General features: G+C 42.3%; 1 protein-coding gene across 2 annotated transcripts in view; it reads left to right on the top strand.

The window, feature by feature from the left end:
* LOC147706032 (uncharacterized) overlaps window positions 1-20,666 on the top strand; it is a 777,463-nt gene that overhangs the window by 694,096 nt on the left and 62,701 nt on the right. For both annotated transcript variants that reach the window (XM_086932483.1, XM_086932484.1), the window contains one exon: window positions 312-464. In XM_086932483.1, coding sequence (XP_086788609.1) covers window positions 312-464 — 153 coding nt within the window. The remainder of the gene's footprint in view (window positions 1-311; window positions 465-20,666) is intronic.

The raw sequence follows: 20,666 nt of genomic DNA, 5'->3' as shown, positions 1-20,666 counted from the left end.
TTTATTATTAATATAAATAATTGGATAAGATTTTGAATACAATGAATTTGAGTTCCCAATGTTGAGCAAAAATAAACAGGAAACATAAAAAAAAATAGCACCCATTGGTCCTCAGTAACAGAAAATAAAAAAAATTAAATGTTGCACATTAAGGCATGCCATGGTAATGTGTATAACATGAAATTCTGTAAGCAATGTAGGGTCAGTGTAAGATAGCAGTTGTAATGTGCTTCCAAGCCCATTTGTTTTGTTGGTCAGCAAAGGACTGTTTTTTTGATGTAGATATTTTACCCAAAGCATGTTTTTTTCAGTTAATATCTCAGATCGTGAAAGTTTGCCAGCAACTTCTAGCAAGTCAATCCTTTGTAGGAGTGCTCGGGTACATTCTGGCAATTGGGAACTATTTGAATGAGAATGCCGGAAAAGAAAAAGCAAAAGGATTTCGGTTATCAACTTTGGGAAGGGTATGTCAGAACTTTCTTTATAAGGAATGGGAGCCAATGCTTGCAGTTGATGAAATATTTCCAGTGTCTTGTTCATAACATTTTCTTTTCTTTTTTATTTTATTTATACAACCACACTACACCAGTACCCTGACTTAATCTACAAAATTAAACCTTGTAAATGCCAGAAATATTCAAGGCATTTTCTGTCTAATATAACTGACTGCAATGTGGCTCCAGGTGAAAGGAATGAGGAGCGGAGTGAAAGAGAATGAAAGGCAAGGGCTATTGGATACTCAAAATCTGAACAACTTATGTATAAACATGTTTGTAAGCCACTCTGCAGTTATAGTTAGGATTCCTAGAGATACAAATTCCTCGAATTTTTGTTTAGTATTAACTTTGCACTGTTTGAAAAATCTCCCCAACCTTTGCAGACCGATTCTTTTTTTACATTCGTTGATGATGTAAAGTTTGTTTTGTTTTGCATATGTACATTATTCCCAGTAGCTATTGCATTAATTTCAAAAATCAAAAGAAGAAGCAAGCAATAGGTTGACAACCACAGTGCAGTGTACACTAACCACTTCAAGTGCAAGCAAAAGAGGGTAATGACCTTGTGCATTAGTACTTATATATCACGTTTTAAGAAACAGGGAGAGTGTTCTATCGGCAATACAGCCCTGTGTCACAGTATCAGCCTACTTCATTACCCAATCCAGTGTCAATACATCCCCATCTATCCCTCCCGAACCTGTCAAATGACAAAAAAAAAAGGGCAAGGTTAACCTTGATCAACCATTCCCCGTGCTATTGTGCCCTTCCACTGCTTCTTCTGCCACAGCTTGGCGAGTAAGATGTGCCTGGGATGGACGACAGATGTCTTTGGGTCTGCAACGTATAGGTATGGGTGCATTGAAATTATCGGATAGTGCATTGCAATAGGACAGATCAGCGTACCATTCTTTGAGTGTGGGTATCGGGCTCTTCATCCAATGCAATGCTATCCTTTGCTTTGCTATCAATAAACCCAATGCTATTAGCTCACGCATTCCCTTGGGAATATCTTTAACATATCACAGAAGGGCCATTAAGGGGGTCGCAGTAAACTTCACTCCTGCCACGTCCTGCAGCACTGCAATCACCCTCATCCAGATCCGGAGTGGTGCTCGAAATGCTCTACCTCATGTAGAATTGGTGTTAGGTGATGTGCTGGATTATGGACATACAATAGCATGTTGTCCACATATGCAGTGATTATCAGAATATAACGCAGGAACCGAATACCACTATGCCCATGATATTCGTGCAGTGCGTACGCCAGCGGCTCCGCAGTCAGTGCGTACAACAAGGGGGAAAGTGGCCACCCTGCCTTGTACCTCCCATAAAAGGTATTGGTTCTGATAACAATCCGTTCACGTGGACGCACGCAGTAGACTTCTCATACAAAACATACAATATTTGATGAACACTTCCCCCACCCGTCTCAACACTGCCCTCATCAAAAAATGCCACTCACCGAATCAAAAACCTTATCTGCATCAAGGAAAACTGCAGCGGCCAGCTCCTCCTTGTCAAAACAGGCAATCGCACCGAACAGCGTATGCAAGTTACTTGCTCGTGAGCGGGTGGGTTCAAACTAGGCCGAGCCGGTAAATTCCGTTCTGCTCGCTGAATTTGGGTAATTTCGCGTTTTGCGGAGAATGCAAAATTGCACAAAATTCTGCGTTCCGAGACTGCGTGAATTTTTTTTGCTTGTTCGCGTTCGCAAAATGCATGTTCGCGAGATATTTCCTTGCGCACGCAAACAGCGATTGTGAACAGAAAAATAGCGTCGCGAACAAGCAATTCCGAGTGTTCGCAGAATTTCTGCGTGTTCGCCGAGTTTTTTACCGTTTGGCAGAGATTTGCGTAACGCGATTACGCGAATTCCGCCCACCCCTAGTTCAAATCCAGACTGCTCCAGGGCCACCACCATTGGTAGCAAGAGAGCTAGCCGATTCGCCATAATTTTGGCAAATATCTTGGTGTCTGTCTTAAGCAGAGATACTGGTCTGTAGGACGAGCATTGCTGCGGGGGATTATCCTTCTTCAACGGAGTAATCAAGGTGACCTCCCGCATACTGGGGGCATAATTCCATCTATCGCCATTTCCTCAAATAGGTTAACCAGCTGTGGAATGAGCTGATCCTGAAAACCCTTGTAAAATCCTACTGTTAGCCCAGCTGACCAGGGGGCTTTATGATTGGATAGTTATCTCAGTCGGGCTCAAGGGTACATCAAGTGCTCCCTATCGGAATTTGACAGCCACTTCATTGCTATTTATGCCAGCTAATCTTCATCGGATTCTTCTGTGTTTGATGAGCATGAGGTATAGAGCTCCCTACAATAACTGCGAAATCTATCTGCTATCTGCACTGCGCTGCTCAGTATTGCTCCATTATCATCACAGAGCTCCAGCACCTTGTTCATCCCTCTAGCTGGATGGGTCAGTGTGGCCAATGTGGTGCAAGGTCTCCCCCTCTCCCGATACACCCTCACCACAGCATATTTCCCCAGGTGCATGACTTCGGTTTGTGCTCCCTGATTGTATTCATCAATCTTGACCTGTATCCAAGCGAGCACTTCGGGGGAAGGATCCGTAATAGATAGACGCTCCAGCTCTGCTAGTATGACCTCTAATTTTTGTAGTCTTCCTCAAATGGAGCGAAGTACCCCCGCGTGTTTTGATATGACTATTCCCTGGATCTAGACCTTGAAGGTTTCCCATATGTTAGCCATTTTAGCGACACTGCCAAGATTAGTAGAGAAATATAGGTCTATTTCCTTTGATAACTCATCCTTAAATACAGTGTCCAACAATGAATACTGGGGAAAGCACCACGTCTGAACCCTAGGCTGTAAGTCATCGATTTTTAGCTTCAGTTTGACCGGAGAGTGATCTAAAAAAGTATATGGTGTGTGCTCGCAGTCTGTAATAGAGGGTAGTAAGTCTCAGGAGGCCAACCAATAATCTAGGTGCGTGTGTGTATCATGTACTGAAGAGTGGTGTGTGTACTCCCTGCCCATTGGGGTGTGGTACCGCCATATATCCACTAACCCATTGGCTTGCGCGATAGCTTTAGCTACTGAAGAGGAACTATGCGGAGTGCCTTTTGAGCAATCAAGTGCGGGGAATTGCACTCAATTAAAGTCCCCTCCCCATAAAGTGGGCATTTTCAAGAATGTGATAAGCTTGTTGTGTAACGAACAATAGAATTGGGGGTTATTGTAGTTTGGACCATATACTCCCACCATGTGCACCTCTAAATTACCTTTGCGACACTGTACAAACACATACCTCCCCTCGGGATCTGTTTCTACTGAATGTATTTTAATGTTAGCAGCCTGTCTGACCCATACCAGTACTCCCTGTGCATGTGTGGTAAATCCAGCTGCTACACAGGTACCTTTCATCCTTCTCTGTGACAACCCGGAGTTAGGTGCTAGATGAGTTTCCTGCAGCACCGCCACATCAATATGATGCTGAAGTAAATATAAAACCACCTTATGTATCTTCCATTGATTTTTTAACTCTGTGACATTCCAAATTAAAAAGCTTACTGTGTTATCTCCCTGTGCAGTCGGTTAGTCACACCCCCACTCATGCCTATAGCAAACTGTTACAGTGATCATGTTACTGCATAGATAGGACTCTTCAATGTCATCAGAGCTACTGCTGCAAATCAATGGCTGATCCTTAATCCCCCTGCCCCCACCCACCTCACGTCCTCGAACATTTTACATGACAACATGTTCCCTTCCCTTTGAACCCCTGTTTTCCACCCAATAACAATGTGTATTACACGTGATGGCGGTGTGTGCCCAACCACCTGTTGCAAACTCAAACATTGCCCCAAATATTATTCCATACAATATAGCTATCCATGGCCACAACTATAAAGCTTGATAAAAAAATAAAACTTGGACATCAGGACTGCAGGTTATCCTTATCATATTATGCATACGAGTGCTCACAGCCCTTCCCCACAGCAACTGTGGCACACTATTATCACTTAATCAAAATAAAAAAATATTGTTCCCACCTCGGGGTGCAGCATCTAGCCTTTCCTCTGCGTATTAATTAAGGATGGGTTTCCATAAACTACGAGACTGAGGTCGAATGGATGCACAGCTCTTTTTTTGAAAGGTAAATGCACAGTGTTGAGTAATGTTGATTTTGGTTTTATGGTGCTCCGCAAGGTGACGTCGAGGGCCCAGCGGCGTCAATCGAAATGCTTTAAAAGTGAGGCTAGAGGGTCTCTAGTCTCATCCCTTGCCAGCACACATGTTGTCGTCTTTCCTGGTAACAAAAGACTTCCAATCAATGTATTTTGGTTTACGTTTCTTTATATTTCATTGCAGTTTAAACTCCAGTTTTTCAAAATTAGTTCTTATATCATCAAGATCATTATGAAAAGTGTTTACTTCAGGCAATGTCTTTATAGCGTGTCCAATGCATTTCGGGCATTTACATCATGCCCTTCATCAGAGAATCGACACTGAAAACAATAGTATAAACGGCCATTAGTGTGGCTGCTAACTGTGTAAACAGATATGTAAATTAAATAAACATATAAATACGTGTGGTCTTATTGGTCGTTATAAAGAGCTGTAAACATGCAGTAGGAAAGAATTAAGCAGTGATACGTGATTAAGGGTTTAGTTCGGCATGGGTGGGGACTTGTGGGGGTGTTTAAACACAAATGGTGAATATATGTAAGATCGGCGTGTCACTTACATGCCTGTCTGCAGGGGTTGTTTGGAATCTGTAGGAAAATACGAAAAGTGCGGTCAGCGCATGTTTACTGAGTGCTTCGGTGAAGCGCTCAGAAATTAAGTCTATCGAGTGTCTGTAACTGACCTGGAGTATGGTAGAAAAGTGTTCCGGTCCGATATTCGTCTTCTAAAACGCCGGCGTAGAGGATACTAGCCGCGTTTAGTTATTTTGAAGTTGGCCGATCACGTGACGCGTCACGTGTTGGGACATGGTGAAAAGACTATGTGGGTCTCTAATCTTATCGAATGGCGAATGAAAAAAGAATACCATCAAGTGGAAGGCTGGATAACGGGCATGTGAATAATGAAGGCTGCGTGGAGACTAAAAAGTAACAATCTGATGTAGTTGGAAAGAACCAATGGATAATAAAAAACGAGTGGGAGAGATTACGTGAAAAAGACGGATCTGGGATCGAACTCATGGTGTTTGGGGTGGGAGTATGCTGGTGCTAGCAATGTAGCTACTGTCGTGTGAGCGGAAAATGAATGAAAACAAGGGGATTGTGGTGTCAGTATCAGTTGGAACAACATGAACAAACACAGTGATGACAAGTACAGTCTATTGAGCAATTCTTTGCAGGTAACAGGACAATTCGATTCTTTCATTCAAACCCATCGGTTTTTGGGTCGACAATTTCTGTATCCAGTAGTTCTCTTGTCTTAGGAGGTATTTGCTGTTGTCTCTCCCCTCCATTTTATGAACGGTTTCAAGAATGATGAATTTGATTTGCGAAACATTGTGTTGTTCTTCAACGAAGTGTGAGGATAGTGCTGACTTCTGGTTTTTAAGGCGAATGTTTGACTTATGTTCTATTAGACGCACCTTGATGCGTCGTTCAGTCTTGCCGACATACATTTTGCCACAAGGGCATCTTATCCCGTAGATCAGATTGCTAGTGTCACAGGTTGCATTAACCCTTAGTTTGATAGGATTACCTTGCCTAGGATGATGGATGATATTTCCTCTGATTATGCTGTTACAATTACCGCAGTTAAGGCAGGGTTTTGTTCCAGAGTATACTGTGGTCACGGTGGGTTTGTTCTGTAACATTTCTCCCAGGTTCTTTGCCCTAGTGAAAGCAAATAAGGGTGGTTGGCTAAATGACTGTTTGAAATCGGGTTCAATGTTCAATATTGGCCAATGTTTTAAAATGATTTGTTTGTATCTTTTACTGGCTGTTGAATATTTAGAAACCACCACGGTCCGTGTTTGGTCAGATCTTACTTTGGGAGTTAGGAGTTTGGTTCTGTCCATGTTATGAATCCTCGCTTTAGTTTCTTCAACTAGGGTTTGTGGGTATCCTCTGTTCATGAATTTGTTGGTCATCTCATTAAGTCTTATGTTGAGTGTGGTTTCATCAGAGGTAATCCTTTTAACTCTGGCCATTTGTGAGAATGGTAAATTCCTTATCAAATTCGGTTCATGAAAGCTCGAGTGTAGTAGCATGTTGTTTCTGTCTGTCGGTTTGACATATAGATCCGTTATGAAGCCTTGTGGGGTTACAGATATTTTCACGTCCAAGAAGTTAACTGAGGTATCTGATATGTCCCAAGTTAGTTGGATTCGTTGGTCTATTGCGTTAAACTTTGTGAGTTCTGTTCGTAATGTCTCCTCAGTGTTTGTCCAGATGATGAAAAAATCATCGATATATCGGATTATCATTCTTAAATTGTTGGTCCATGTTGTCTTCGATAGGATGTGTTGATTTTCATACTATTGCATAAAAATATTTGCGTACACGGGTGCGGCTGAATTGCCCATGGCCATCCCGGTAAGTTGTTGGTACCAACCTTCTTTGACTTTGAAATAACTGTGGTACAAGGTAAAGTACATTAATTCCATTAGAAACATCTGTAAATCTTGGTCCAGGTCCGTGCTCAAGAGTGCTGCTTCCAAGGCTTCAATCCCCATGTCATGGGGTATGCTCGTGTATAAGCTGCATACATCTGCTGTGCATAGGATCACTTTCTCATCTGGATTCCATGGTATTTGCTGTAGTCTCTGTAAAAATTGTGAGGTATCTTTAATGTAAGTTAGCATCGATTGTACTGTCGGTTGTAGGTATCTGTCAATCAGCTGTCCAATCGGTTCATGCAGGCTTCCTCGTGTAGAAACGATTGGCCTCATTGGTGGGTCCCTGATATTTTTATGAATTTTCGGTACCATTCTCAATGACGGGCTTCTTGGGTTAGAGGTTATGAGGAAGTTTTTTGTTCTCTCAGTGATGGTACCCTGGTTGTGAGCTCGGTCAATGATAGTCCGTAGTGTTTTCTGATACTCTACTGTGGGGTTGTGATCTAGTTTGCAATACGTGTTGGTATCATTGATGTGTTCCATCACTTTGGTATCGTACATGGTGGTGTTCATGATCACAATTGCTCCGCCCTTGTCCGTTTTGGTGAATATCGTTCGATCATTAGCTGCCAGTTTAATCAATGTATCAAGGTCTTTTTGTGTCATGTTCCTTGATTTGGGTTTGGTGTGTCTGATCTTACTGAGATCTTGTTTGACTATGCTTTCAAATAAATCCAGTGTCTTGTGACTTATTGGTGCTTGGAAGGAGCTCTGGGGACGTAGTCCCAACAGTTGGTCTTTCTCTTGTTGTGGACGCTCCGATACTACGTTGTCAAAGAAGTGTCTGAGTCGGAGTTTTCGCATGAGCTTAAAAAAGCTCACTTCCAGTTCTAAATGATCCGTAGAAGTGGTGGGTACAAAGGAGGTTCCTTTTTGGAGTAATCCCAATTCATAAGTACTAAAGTCTTGGTCACTGATGTTGATGACTAGTTGTTCTGTGGTTGATTCTTTTTGGTTCTTTTCTCCTTCTCCTTGTCTTTGGTTGTTGCTGTCGTACTCCGGGTGGTCGGAGGGTCTCTTTCTTTGTCCTTTTCCCTTCCCTCTCCTGGGTCTCCTTTTTGGGCTTGGCCTTGTTCTAAAAAAGGATTGGTGTCTGGTGTTTTACTAGTAGTAGGTTCTTCAGCTGGTGTTTGATCTTGTGATATCCGGGTAGGTTGAGACTTGCGTGGTTTGTTACTAGGTTCGCTGACGGTGGATGAAGTATCAGTGTTGGAATTGTATGGACGATTCCTACGTTTCTGGGCATAAATGTCAGCCCATGTATAGACTTCACCTAGTCTATAATCCAAGGTGTCCCTTTTGAACTTCCGGATTTTACGTTCATTGATTTCTCTTGAATGGCGTTCAATTTGGTTCTTGATATCCTCCAAAGTTGTTTTTAGTTCGTCTTCTGACATCATTTTGGACAGTTCTGTTGATGTTTCTTCAATTTCAGCGGTGAGTTCATCAAGGATAGAGGATAATTCTTGAATGATTAAAAGGATCAAATCCAGTGAACATTTATTCAGAATCTCGTACCAGCGTTCTTGAAACTTTTTAGAATGCTTACAGAGGGATGGTTTCAGTACAATTCTTAAGCCTCGTGGTATTCGTTGGTTACGGTGGTATTTAATGTGAGTACTGACATGAAGTTGTTGATTGGTTTTCCTTTTTGAGAGATACAGTCACTGTCTTAAGTTTTGCTCCTTAGACCGGCTTGTGGTTTCCTGTGTGAGTTCCTCCCTGATAAGTGAATAGATTTGGTCCACATCTTTGGCTTCAAACGCAAAGGTGGAGGCTCTTGCCTCTGTACTTTTCGATATATCCTCATAGTTGCTCATAATGTTATTGTTTGTGGGGTTTATAAGGTGCATGCTATCTATCCAGGGGACGCTTGGTAGGGTAATGAGACTGAGGTCGGATGGATGCACAGCTCTTTTTTTGAAAGGTAAATGCACAGTGTTGAGTAATGTTGATTTTGGTTTTATGGTGCTCCGCAAGGTGACGTCGAGGGCTCAGCGGCGTCAATCGAAATGCTTTAAAAGTGAGGCTAGAGGGTCTCTAGTCTCATCCCTTGCCGGCACACATGTTGTCGTCTTTCCTGGTAACAAAAGACTTCCACTCAATGTATTTTGGTTTACGTTTCTTTATATTTCATTGCAGTTTAAACTCCAGTTTTTCAAAATTAGTTCTTATATCATCAAGATCATTATGAAAAGTGTTTACTTCAGGCAATGTCTTTATAGCGTGTCCAATGCATTTCGGGCATTTACATCATGCCCTTCATCAGGGAATCGACACTGAAAACAATAGTATAAACGGCCATTAGTGTGGCTGCTAACTGTGTAAACAGATATGTAAATTAAATAAACATATAAATACGTGTGGTCTTATTGGTCGTTATAAAGAGCTGTAAACATGCAGTAGGAAAGAATTAAGCAGTGATACGTGATTAAGGGTTTAGTTCGGCATGGGTGGGGACTTGTGGGGGTGTTTAAACACAAATGGTGAATATATGTAAGATCGGTGTGTCACTTACATGCCTGTCTGCAGGGGTTGTTTGGAATCTGTAGGAAAATACGAAAAGTGCGGTCAGCGCATGTTTACTGAGTGCTTCGGTGAAGCGCTCAGAAATTAAGTCTATCGAGTGTCTGTAACTGACCTGGAGTATGGTAGAAAAGGGTTCCGGTCCGATATTCGTCTTCTAAAACGCCGGCGTAGAGGATACTAGCCGCGTTTAAATATTTTGAAGTTGGCCGATCACGTGACGCGTCACGTGTTGGGACATGGTGAAAAGACTATGTGGGTCTCTAATCTTATCGAATGGCGAATGAAAAAAGAATACCATCAAGTGGAAGGCTGGATAACGGGCATGTGAATAATGAAGGCTGCGTGGAGACTAAAAAGTAACAATCTGATGTAGTTGGAAAGAACCAATGGATAATAAAAAACGAGTGGGAGAGATTACGTGAAAAAGACGGATCTGGGATCGAACTCATGGTGTTTGGGGTGGGAGTATGCTGGTGCTAGCAATGTAGCTACTGTCGTGTGAGCGGAAAATGAATGAAAACAAGGGGATTGTGGTGTCAGTATCAGTTGGAACAACATGAACAAACACAGTGATGACAAGTACAGTCTATTGAGCAATTCTTTACAGGTAACAGGACAATTCGATTCTTTCATTCAAACCCATCGGTTTTTGGGTCGACAATTTCTGTATCCAGTAGTTCTCTCGTCTTAGGAGGTATTTGCTGTTGTCTCTCCCCTCCATTTTATGAACGGTTTCAAGAATGATGAATTTGATTTGCGAAACATTGTGTTGTTCTTCAACGAAGTGTGAGGATAGTGGTGACTTCTGGTTTTTAAGGCATAAACTACACAATATTCCTACCACTGACATTACTGTTTGTAAGTTGTATAATTAGCCGGTAGATCATCAGTCATTTTGACCAAGCAATCCCACAACGTTATTGTCCCCAGACTCAATCTCTTGCACCTGCTTATTGGGTTGCAATTTGGCATAGCTCCTAAGCGCTTGCTGTGCGCTGTTGGGGTTCATATGGATATTTGCTTTGTTATAGAAAGTGACATTCAGTGGAGCAGGATAAAGCATGGCATAGTCAATGTTAAGCTCTCCCTGCTTACGTTTGATGGGTGCGAATCGCCGGCGCGCCTCCTGCACCTAGGGTGTGAAATCCAGATACAATGACAAAACCGAGCCCTCATGATTGAGTGAACTAAGTTCTTCTGCTGTCCTTAATGCTGGGTACATGTGTCTATAATTCAGTATGCAAGCTATAACTCCATGTTTCCGGTCGGGGTTGATTCTGGAAACCCCACTTTGCGCAGGTTGTTGCGCCTGGAGTGTGCCTCAAGGTCGTTGGCCTTAGCCTGCAGAGTCCCCACCAGTTTCCCCATTTATTTTTGGGCGCCTGAGGCTTCCACATTGTGATTTTCAATTTCTGATACCCTTCACTCGACCATATCAATTCTCTCAGTTTATCTAATAGCTTTGACATTTGATCCATACAGTAAGAGAGAGTCTATTTGCCCGTCAATCGTGGAGAGACTCTGCTGCATAGTTTCCAGTATGTGCCGCAAATCACCTCCCAGTTCTGACCTGGAGACACTCTGCTCCCCCAGTTCTGCATCTGTTTCTTCCTCTCTCAGCCTGGATGATTTGCGCTGGTCGAACTGTAGTTTAGATTGCGTTTTATCAGGCTTTCCCATCATGGTGCCGCAGGTGCCCCCAGTTGTTGTCACAACTCCCTGGGGTGGCAGTCTTACAAGTTATGCCCAGGGTGTAATCTCCAACTCAGGTGGTGCAAGCAATTATACGTAGTCTTGGGCTGCAGTGGTCAGTATTGTCTCTGCTCAAGTCTATTCAATCTGCACCAATGTCCGTAGTGGTGCTCACTCCCAGTCTGGCTCCAGTTCCACCATGAGTGTCCAGATGTTGCAAAGTGACTTTGAGCATCAGTTGCCCTCTTTCTGCTCTTTTCTCCCAGCACCTTATACCAGTAATCAGCCACAGAAGCCTGATATGACCCACTAGCTGCCCCTCAGTGGATTGGCCACCTTAGTGTCCGCCGATCGTTGTGAGACTGTTTCAGAGAGCCACGATCCACCACCGCCAAGTTTGCCGCTCGTCAAATTATCTCCCATCTGATGCACCCGGTGCAGTTATTTTAAAATGCCTGTGAAACCCTAGCTAGCACAGCCAGCTTGTGCCACAGCAACGCAACACAGCCCTATGGTAGAGAGTAGCCCGGTTGCCCACACCACAATTGTGCACGTCCGTGTGGCACAGGCTCGTGCATCCATCTGGGGAGCAGCTCCCCCGATCGTGCCGAGCATGGCGACAGCACCGCACGAACAACAATGAGGAGCCAACCGCCATGACAGGGGTCCTCGCCAGCCACGCTCGCTCCAGCAGCGTCAGTCAAGGAAGGGGAGGTGTTCCCGACATCAGGTAGGCCTTACCCTCATATCCAAATCGAGCCCAAAATCCACGCCATCTATGTGCCTGCTGCGGGCCAAATAGTATCAATCTGGAGATGGCCCTGAGGCTTTTCGTCACGCCCATGTAACTCTTTCTATGGCCATGGATGCAGCAAATATCTGTAGGATTGAAGCAATGTCAGAGGAGGCACGATTACACTGTGCCCCTCTTGAGGCCAGGCAAGCTCTGCCCTCACGATGATGCAAAGTTGTATGGTGATTTGTTAAGGAGGTGTAAAGAAAAATGGGAGTTCTGAAACACGTTTTTCACCCAATTCATTTTCCATGGGCTTTTGTATCAGACGTAGCTGCAAAACAGCTGAACGTATTTTGATGAAATTTGCAAGGGATACAGATTATGGTCAGGAAAGAATAATTCCTGGCATTTCATGAAAATTCAGCCATGTTTTTGTTATAAGGCACAAAGACTTAGTGATGAATTTGGCCATAGTGTACTGTGGTAATACTGCGGTATACAGCAGTACATGCAAATGACAAGGAAGTATATGATTGAACTAATGACTGCCTTTACTTAAAAGGCAGCCATGTTTTTAGCCCGTTCTTAGGGCCTGATTACGAGTTTGCAGCGGGCTGCCAGGCCAGCCCCTGCTGCAAGACCGCCAAACCCTTAGTCAAACAGTACAGGCGGTTCTATTACCGAGGTCCATGGCAGTGTGTATCTAAGACGCATAGGTGTGCCCTAGACATGAACTACTGTGAGATTGCTGCAGCCTGTTCCTGCACGGAAAGAAATGCAGAATGTTGTGTATTTCTTTCCATGCAGGATCAGGGGGTACAAAAATACAGGGGGGCCCAACAGGAGCCCTCCTGCATGCACCCCCATGCACAGAGGCAACAGGGGGCCCTGTTAGGGGCCCCTGAGTTTCATCACCACCACTCTTTTCATTGCAGGCTCAATGCCATGAAAAGAATGGCAGTGAGGAAACTCATAGCACTGCAGCTTATAGCAGCCTCATACCACTGCATCACCGCTGCAAGATCAAGGATCCCAGCAGTTGCAGAAGTCTAGTGGCAGTCCAACCACCTATTCGTAATACGGAGGGTGTGTCATCAGTCTGGCAGTCCACGGACCGCCACTACAGACCGCCATATTCATGATTAGGCCCTTAGTCTGACTTTGGGTTAGAAATAGAACTCTGTTAGAGTGGGTTATAAGTTCATAGGAAGATTGGGGCACTTTATATATATGTAAAGGATTATTAATAATTAATAATTATTTAAACAAATAAATGCATAAAAAAAACTGCAATATATTTCACAAATATACCTTACAACAGTATATATATTGTTTTTACATATTTGCTTTAAAAAAAGTTAATGGAGTACTGTTCTATGATGTTTCCTTAAAATGTGCATCATTTGCAGTGCAGGTGTAAAGAAGCTGAGAACAGTAAAAAAAAAGGGGGAAATTAAATGTTTATATATATTATTGTATCCCTTTACATTATGAAAAATATCTAGTTATTTCTTAGAGTTATTTCTTTATGCAATGTTGAAATTGTAACGTTCATAATACTATTCATTTTAAAACCAATCATTATTTATTTGTTTGTCTTTTTATGCAGATCAATGGCACCATATATTGGAGTATTGTACTTTATTCATTCGTTTTTACAGTGCTGTTCCATAACTTTAGAAATGTAGGATTCACACCCAAGAACAGATTGCTACAGATACTAACACGCCTAGACACAAATCAGTGTAGCAACTGACACACCCAGCTACACACAGTCAGAGATACTATCAGACGAAGGCTCACACTGATAGAGTCAATTACCCACATAGACACACATTGATACATTCATTGACACAGGCGGCTACACACTGATACAGCCACTGACACATCCAGCCAAACTCTGATGCATTCAATAACACACTCAGGCACACACTGATTCACACACTGACACACCCAGGGGCTTTTGAATGTAGATATTAACACATACAGGCATACAGCAATGCAGACACTGACACACCCATCCAAACCGTAAATTATCCAATAAAACACCCAGGCACACTCTGATGCACACACTGACTCACTCAGAGACATAGTAATATAGACATTGTCACACCCAGGCATACAGCAATGCATAAACTGAAACACCCAGGGACATAAAAATGCAGACACTGACAAAAACAGGCATACAGCAATTCAGACATTGAAACACCCACCAAACAGTAATACATCCGCACTCAGGCACACACTGATGCATATGCAAAAACACCAAGACATATACTGATGCACATACTAAAACATCCAGGCACTCACTAATGCATACACTAACACACCTAGGAACACACTCATGCACATACTGATTTACCAACTATCACAACAATACAGTCAGTGACACATTAAGAAGACAAAGTTAACTCTTTGTTTGAGTGGATGGTGATTCTAACAAAAAACTGTTTTGTCTCCTAGAAGGGGTTTTAAACATTTTAAAAAGAAATTCTTGTTTTTTTAAATCAAAAAGAAAACAAGGCGATAAAAAGAGTAAGGATGGGGAAATGCAAAGAAGCAACTGGCTTCATTCTTTAACAAATACTTATTAGTATTTGGATGCAAAACAAAAAACTAACAGCGATGCTTCTTCACTGTCTGCAAGAATGCGCCACAGAAGACATGTTTACTGTGACAAGCATGTGGCTATTTGTGCAGTGAGTAACCATGTCAGTTTGTAAGGAGTGCAGCTTAAGATGGTACTCTCAAGGCTGCTGTAGAGGTTGCCTGTCCTGTTGCACTTTCTTTCTCTTGCATCATCTGGTTGCACACCCTCTAATGAATTGTTTTAGGTGCTTCCACAAATAACTGGACCCATGCAAATATTTATTTGAAGTGCATCTGGATAATTGCTTGCGAAAAATTGTGCACTTCACATATTTTGCTGATACCCTCTTTTCCCCAGAAGGTATAGTATAGTGCTTATTCACATCACTTTGATTCTGCAAGGTGGTGTGTCTTCTTCTTCATCCTCAAAAGGGTGTGGATCCTCATCTTGGACAAACAATGTAGCTCCAGCCATTGTCTAAAAGCACAGTATTGCTATTCTCAATCCTCCTTCTATGGACTTCACTGTAGACTTAACTGCCTTTAGATGTGGTTTTCCATGTGGAGGGGTGGTGTCCTAATGTATCCAATCAGAAGGGAAGGTTTGTTTGTGTTTTCACATGAATTCGCAAACCCATCTGTTAATTTGCTGATTTACGAAACTGGTATAGTTTTAGAAAAACAGATATAAGGTAGAAAACCAGATATAAGGTAGTTTATATATATTTATAAATATGTTCACACAGATAATATTAATGACAATGGATGGCTGTATATATGTGTAATACCTTAACATTTTCATTGAATCCATGGATTCAGATGGACAGATTAGTTCTGATCAAGTAAATGGGAGTATGAAACCATAGAGTAGTAGCCCATCTATATTTACGGACCCTCTAAGGTATCACTGTACCCCAAAAATATTTGTAAAAAATACAATTTATTTAATTACATTAAAAAAACTTCATACGTAATTTTTAAATTGTAAAACATATAAAAAGTGTATTTATAAAAACGATTACAGTATAAAAAACCTCATTATTAAAAACATTTAAAATAATTTGTAATACTCTTAGTATTAAAAATAAATTGCACAAGTTAACTAAAAAAGTAAATATTAGGAAGACATAATATATTAGAAATATCAATTTGAAAAACCTATGAAATTCACTAAAAAACAAAGATTACAGGGACAGTTTAGTTAGAAAATAGAATTTAAAAAACCTTTGAAATTCATTGAAAAAAACAAAGCTACAGGGACATTATAGTTAGGAAACAGAATTCCAAAAACCTTGAAATTCAAAGCGAATACCAAAGGTTACAGGGACGTTATGGTTAGGCTCAGATTTCACTTGTACAAAACCATAGAAATTCAGTAGCTAGCATTACCGGAGCTAACTATAACTTACATCCCTGCAATGCACTGCTTAAGACCTCACACATTACATCATTTAAGAAATGGTCAGTGACTTTACTGATGACATCACTGATAACATCGCTGATGACATCATCCACAGAATCACTCACGTACCCAATCACACCCCATACACCCTCTCATACACTCACTCATATGCTCACACAAACAATCATATACCTATTCACAGACCCTTACAACTACTGAGACACACCTACCCACTCACTCATACAACCACTCACACAACCACTCACTTGCCCATCAGCCAATCAATCACCCATACAGCTGCTAGTAGAGTTACTCACTCACCCATGCAGCCACTGACACACCCATTTGCTCATCCACAAAACTACTTACATACCCATTAACACATCGATACAAGCACTCACACAACCACTCACTCCCTTATACAGTCACTCAAACAAATACTCACTGAGCAAAACTCACTCACACACCTGCTCACTTACCCATACACCTAAACCTACTCAGCCACACATTTGCCCATCAACCACTTACACACAGTCACTCACCCATTGAGCCATTCACACAGCCACATAGTCACCTATACACCCACTCACACACACACTCACCCACTCATACAGCCACTCACCCACACATATAGTCATACATGCACCCATTCATTCACCGATACAGCTACTCACACAGTCTCTCAATCACCCATACAGCTACTCACAGACCCACTTATTCACCCATACAGCCACTTACACACACCCTCCCACATCGATACAATCACACTGCCACTCAGATGTCATATTTTAGAAACAGTATCACCCATTAGTTGTACAAAAAGAATTGTATTTTGACTTATGCAGTAGTTATTATATATATTTCAATCACAGAAACTTTTACCAAACACTAATACTCAGTGGACGATGTCTTCAGTGATGTCAACAGTGATGTCACTGTCCATGTCAAGTGTAATGTAATATGCAAGGTCATAAACAGTACAAGTCCAAGTGAACAGGGCAGGCATCTTAATTGTATGCACTGTTCACTGGTCATTACTTGTTTCCCAGCTGCATGATGGCTTCACTGAAACCTATGGTGTTGGGTATCAAACACCTTGTCTTAATAGATCTGTACTGATGCCGGTACTAGTTTTATTGTGACATGCACCCAGAGGGTACCTTAGAGGTACCCCCTCAAACCCTTCTGGTGTTCTAGTGTGCTGGCTGACTGAATCCTTCCAGCCTACCACAGCAGACATGTTTCTGATCCCCAGAAGGTGAGAGTCTATGCTCTCAGGAGGTCAGGAACAATGCCTGCTCAGGCAGGAGATGGTACCACCTCCTCCAGCAGGATGGCTTGTGCATCTGCTTACCAAGTCCAGAGGCTTGGATGGTATTTTACCAATCCAAAGCTGTAATACTATGCCGAGAGTGGAAAAAGGCTTTTGTCATTATACAGCTCTCAATGGATGGCACTGTAGTCATCTGATGCTTAAAGACCATGCTGCAGGAATGGCAAAAGACTTTGCAGCATATATTCTAAACTGTCACCCAACTCAGCACAGTAGCCAAAAACATTGCATTGTGTTGTGTGACAGGAAATGAGCAGGGCAGCTCCTTATCTACAGAGATATGGCATGCTCTTCCCCTCTCTCACGCACCAGTGCAGAATTTTGCTGCCATGCTCCACACACACATTTGAACCATTGTGCAAGGATTTGTTCTAGAGTCTAGCATAAGTGAAGGTCCCCAGCCATAGGCTTTTGAATTACATTATGTAGTGTTTGACTAGTACTACTATAGTATTTAGAATCTTATATCTTATTTATTATTTAGAATATTATAAAGTGCACAGCTACCCCCAACGGGGATGTAGGGGCGCTGCGAGCAGCATAGATTCATACAGGGCACTCAGCAACTAAAGGGAGCTGAACAGCCAGGTTTTCAAATTGCATCGAACAATGCCTTCCGATTCTAACAAACGAAGAGATAGTGGCAAGTTGTTCCATGCTTGGGCAGTGATGACAGCGAATGCTCTACCCCTATTCTTGCGCGGCGGAACCGGGGAGTCGTATGAGAAAAAGATGGTTGGATCTGAGTGAGCAGGAAGCCTGAGCATGTTTGAGTCTAGCACTAAGGTAAGCCGGCCTCTGACCCCGCAATGCTCTGTGTGCCAAAACTAAGGATTTAAAACGAATGCAACCCGTCACGGGCAACCAGTGTAATTTTTTTAGGTGCCGTGAGATTGAGTGGCGATATGGGATGTTATAAATCAATTTAGCAGCCGCCTTTTGCACTATCTGTAGCTGTTTAATCTGATAGGCTGGGGCTCCGGCATACAGGCTGTTTGCGTAATCCAGATGGGAAGTAATGATAGCGTGGATGACGGTACGTCGGGCATCCACGGGAAGTAATGGGAGAATTTTCCGGATCATGCAGAAATTGCCAAAACAGGCCGAGCTGAACATATTTATTTGAGTTTTGCAGGATAGCTCATTATCTAATATGTCTCCCAGATTCCTGGCTGAAGCTACCGGAACAGGAGGGGGATTCAATACAGGAGGCCATCAAAGTATGGAGGAAGGGGGAGGGTTATGGTTAAAAAACAGCCACTCAGTTTTATCTGAGTTAAACCTGAGGGTATTGCGTGCCATCCAAGCTGCGATGTCACAGAGAGAACGGCGGAAGTTCAGAAAGTTGGCATCAGAGCAATCTCGAAATGAGAATACAAGTTGTGTGTCATCAGCGTAGGAGATTACTCTGACCCCACATGATTCCGCAACTGCCGCCAAAGGTGAGACTTAAACATTAAAAAACAGCGGGCTCAGGGCAGAGCCCTGTGGAACCCCACAACTAAGAGGTTTCCTCTCTGAAACAAATGGTTGGAGGAAAACCTGTTGAGTCCGGTCACTTAAAAAGGATCTGATCCAGGCCAGAGGGGTGCCCCGAATTCCGATAACATACAGTCTCCCAATCAATAGTTTTACTTTACATACTACAAAATGCAGTTTGTGTATCGGCTCATAAGTATATTCATTGAAGTTGCCAATCTTTCGTGATTACACTATATAATTTGACTATTAACTCATTTATATATCCACAATGTAAATATAACATTTCACTGGATTGCTTTTATTTACGTAACTGTTTACTCCCTTAATTATTGCAGGCACCTTTCCTGGCTTTTTTCTCAACTTGCCTGCTTTATTTAAGCCACTATGATTATCATACATATAATCTTTCGATTACAGTTTCTGAAATAGTTCTCGTCCTCTCTACGTTGTGTTGAAAAGAACAATGGCAGATCCAGCCATTGTTTAAGAATTTAGATTTATTTTACATCAGTAGGCTAGAGTGGGCAGAGGTGAGCGGATCTTGGTTTGAAAAACGTCAATTTCCGGAAGTTATTTGGTCTGTAGGCAAGTCTGTGCAAATTAATTTTTGCAGCATTGTGCTTTGCTCTACATCACTGTTCATATGGAGCTTGAATTTTCAGAACTGTGGCTGGTCACAATGGAATGCATTTATTTGAACGATGGGAATGGGGTGGGAGCCTGCATTAAAGCACGTTTCTGGCAAAAATGTCAGTGATTCTTTTTTGTTCACAGAATTTGGAGCATTCGTTTCATTCTCTATATTATTGTTAAAAGTACAATGACAGATTCTGAACATTTCCTAAAATCCGACTTTGATTTAAATAGCTGTCGGAGCACCCAGGCTTGATTGGTTCTCCCTTTTGCCATTCTTCAGTGTCCTGAAGACAGTTTGACTGTGGATTCATCTGTGCACATACATTTTTCCATACCTTTGCTGTCCATTGTACATTTGTGCACTTCACTGTACATATAAGTTATGAATCTGCAGAAATGAACGTCCTGTGCCTGGCTGAAATGTGCATAATTTAATTGAAGCACTGGACAAATATCACAGCGCAAAATGTGTCGTCTGTCCTTAACTTTATAGCTACAAAAATCATGGGCCTCATTTATGAGAAATGACGCATCGCTGCATGAAAGCAGCGATGCGTCACTTCTCAGCGACATACCTGATGCGTCATATTTACTGTGTGACGCATCATGTCACAAGTAGTTACAGCTACGTCAGTATTTCTGACGTATCTGTATGGCGCAAAAGTGACGCATTGCTGGAGTGTGTCACAAAAGTGACGCAACCCCAGCAATGTGTCCTTTCACATGAGGCAAGCCCCATGTGAAAAGTCTTGCGTCAGTCTTATGACTGCTGTGAGGCAGGCGTAAGATTTTGACGCATTTGAGTCCTAGAAGTGGCGCAGTGAAATCTGGTAGATTTCACTGCGTCACTTCTATGACCCTTTCTTGCGTGGGAACACCTCCCCTGCATACATTATACCTGGCGCAGGTATAATGTAGCGCAGGGGATCACAAAGTGACGCATCTACCTAGATGCGTCACTTTGTAAATGTGGCACAACAAGGCGCATTTTTTACACTGCTGGTGCGTCACAAAAAGTGACGCACCAGTGGTGCAAAAGTGACGCATGGGTTCATAAATGAGCCCCCATAGATTTATGAATGTGAACTTCATTATCAGCATGATAAGACATAATAGTCGATTCACAAAAGTATTTACTAGTACAGGAAGTA

This window comes from Lissotriton vulgaris, chromosome 7, assembly GCF_964263255.1.
Source record: "Lissotriton vulgaris chromosome 7, aLisVul1.2, whole genome shotgun sequence".
Taxonomy (NCBI): domain Eukaryota; kingdom Metazoa; phylum Chordata; class Amphibia; order Caudata; family Salamandridae; genus Lissotriton; species Lissotriton vulgaris.
The sequence above is the reverse complement of the archived record's forward strand: the minus strand, read 5'-3'. Positions and strand labels throughout refer to the sequence as shown.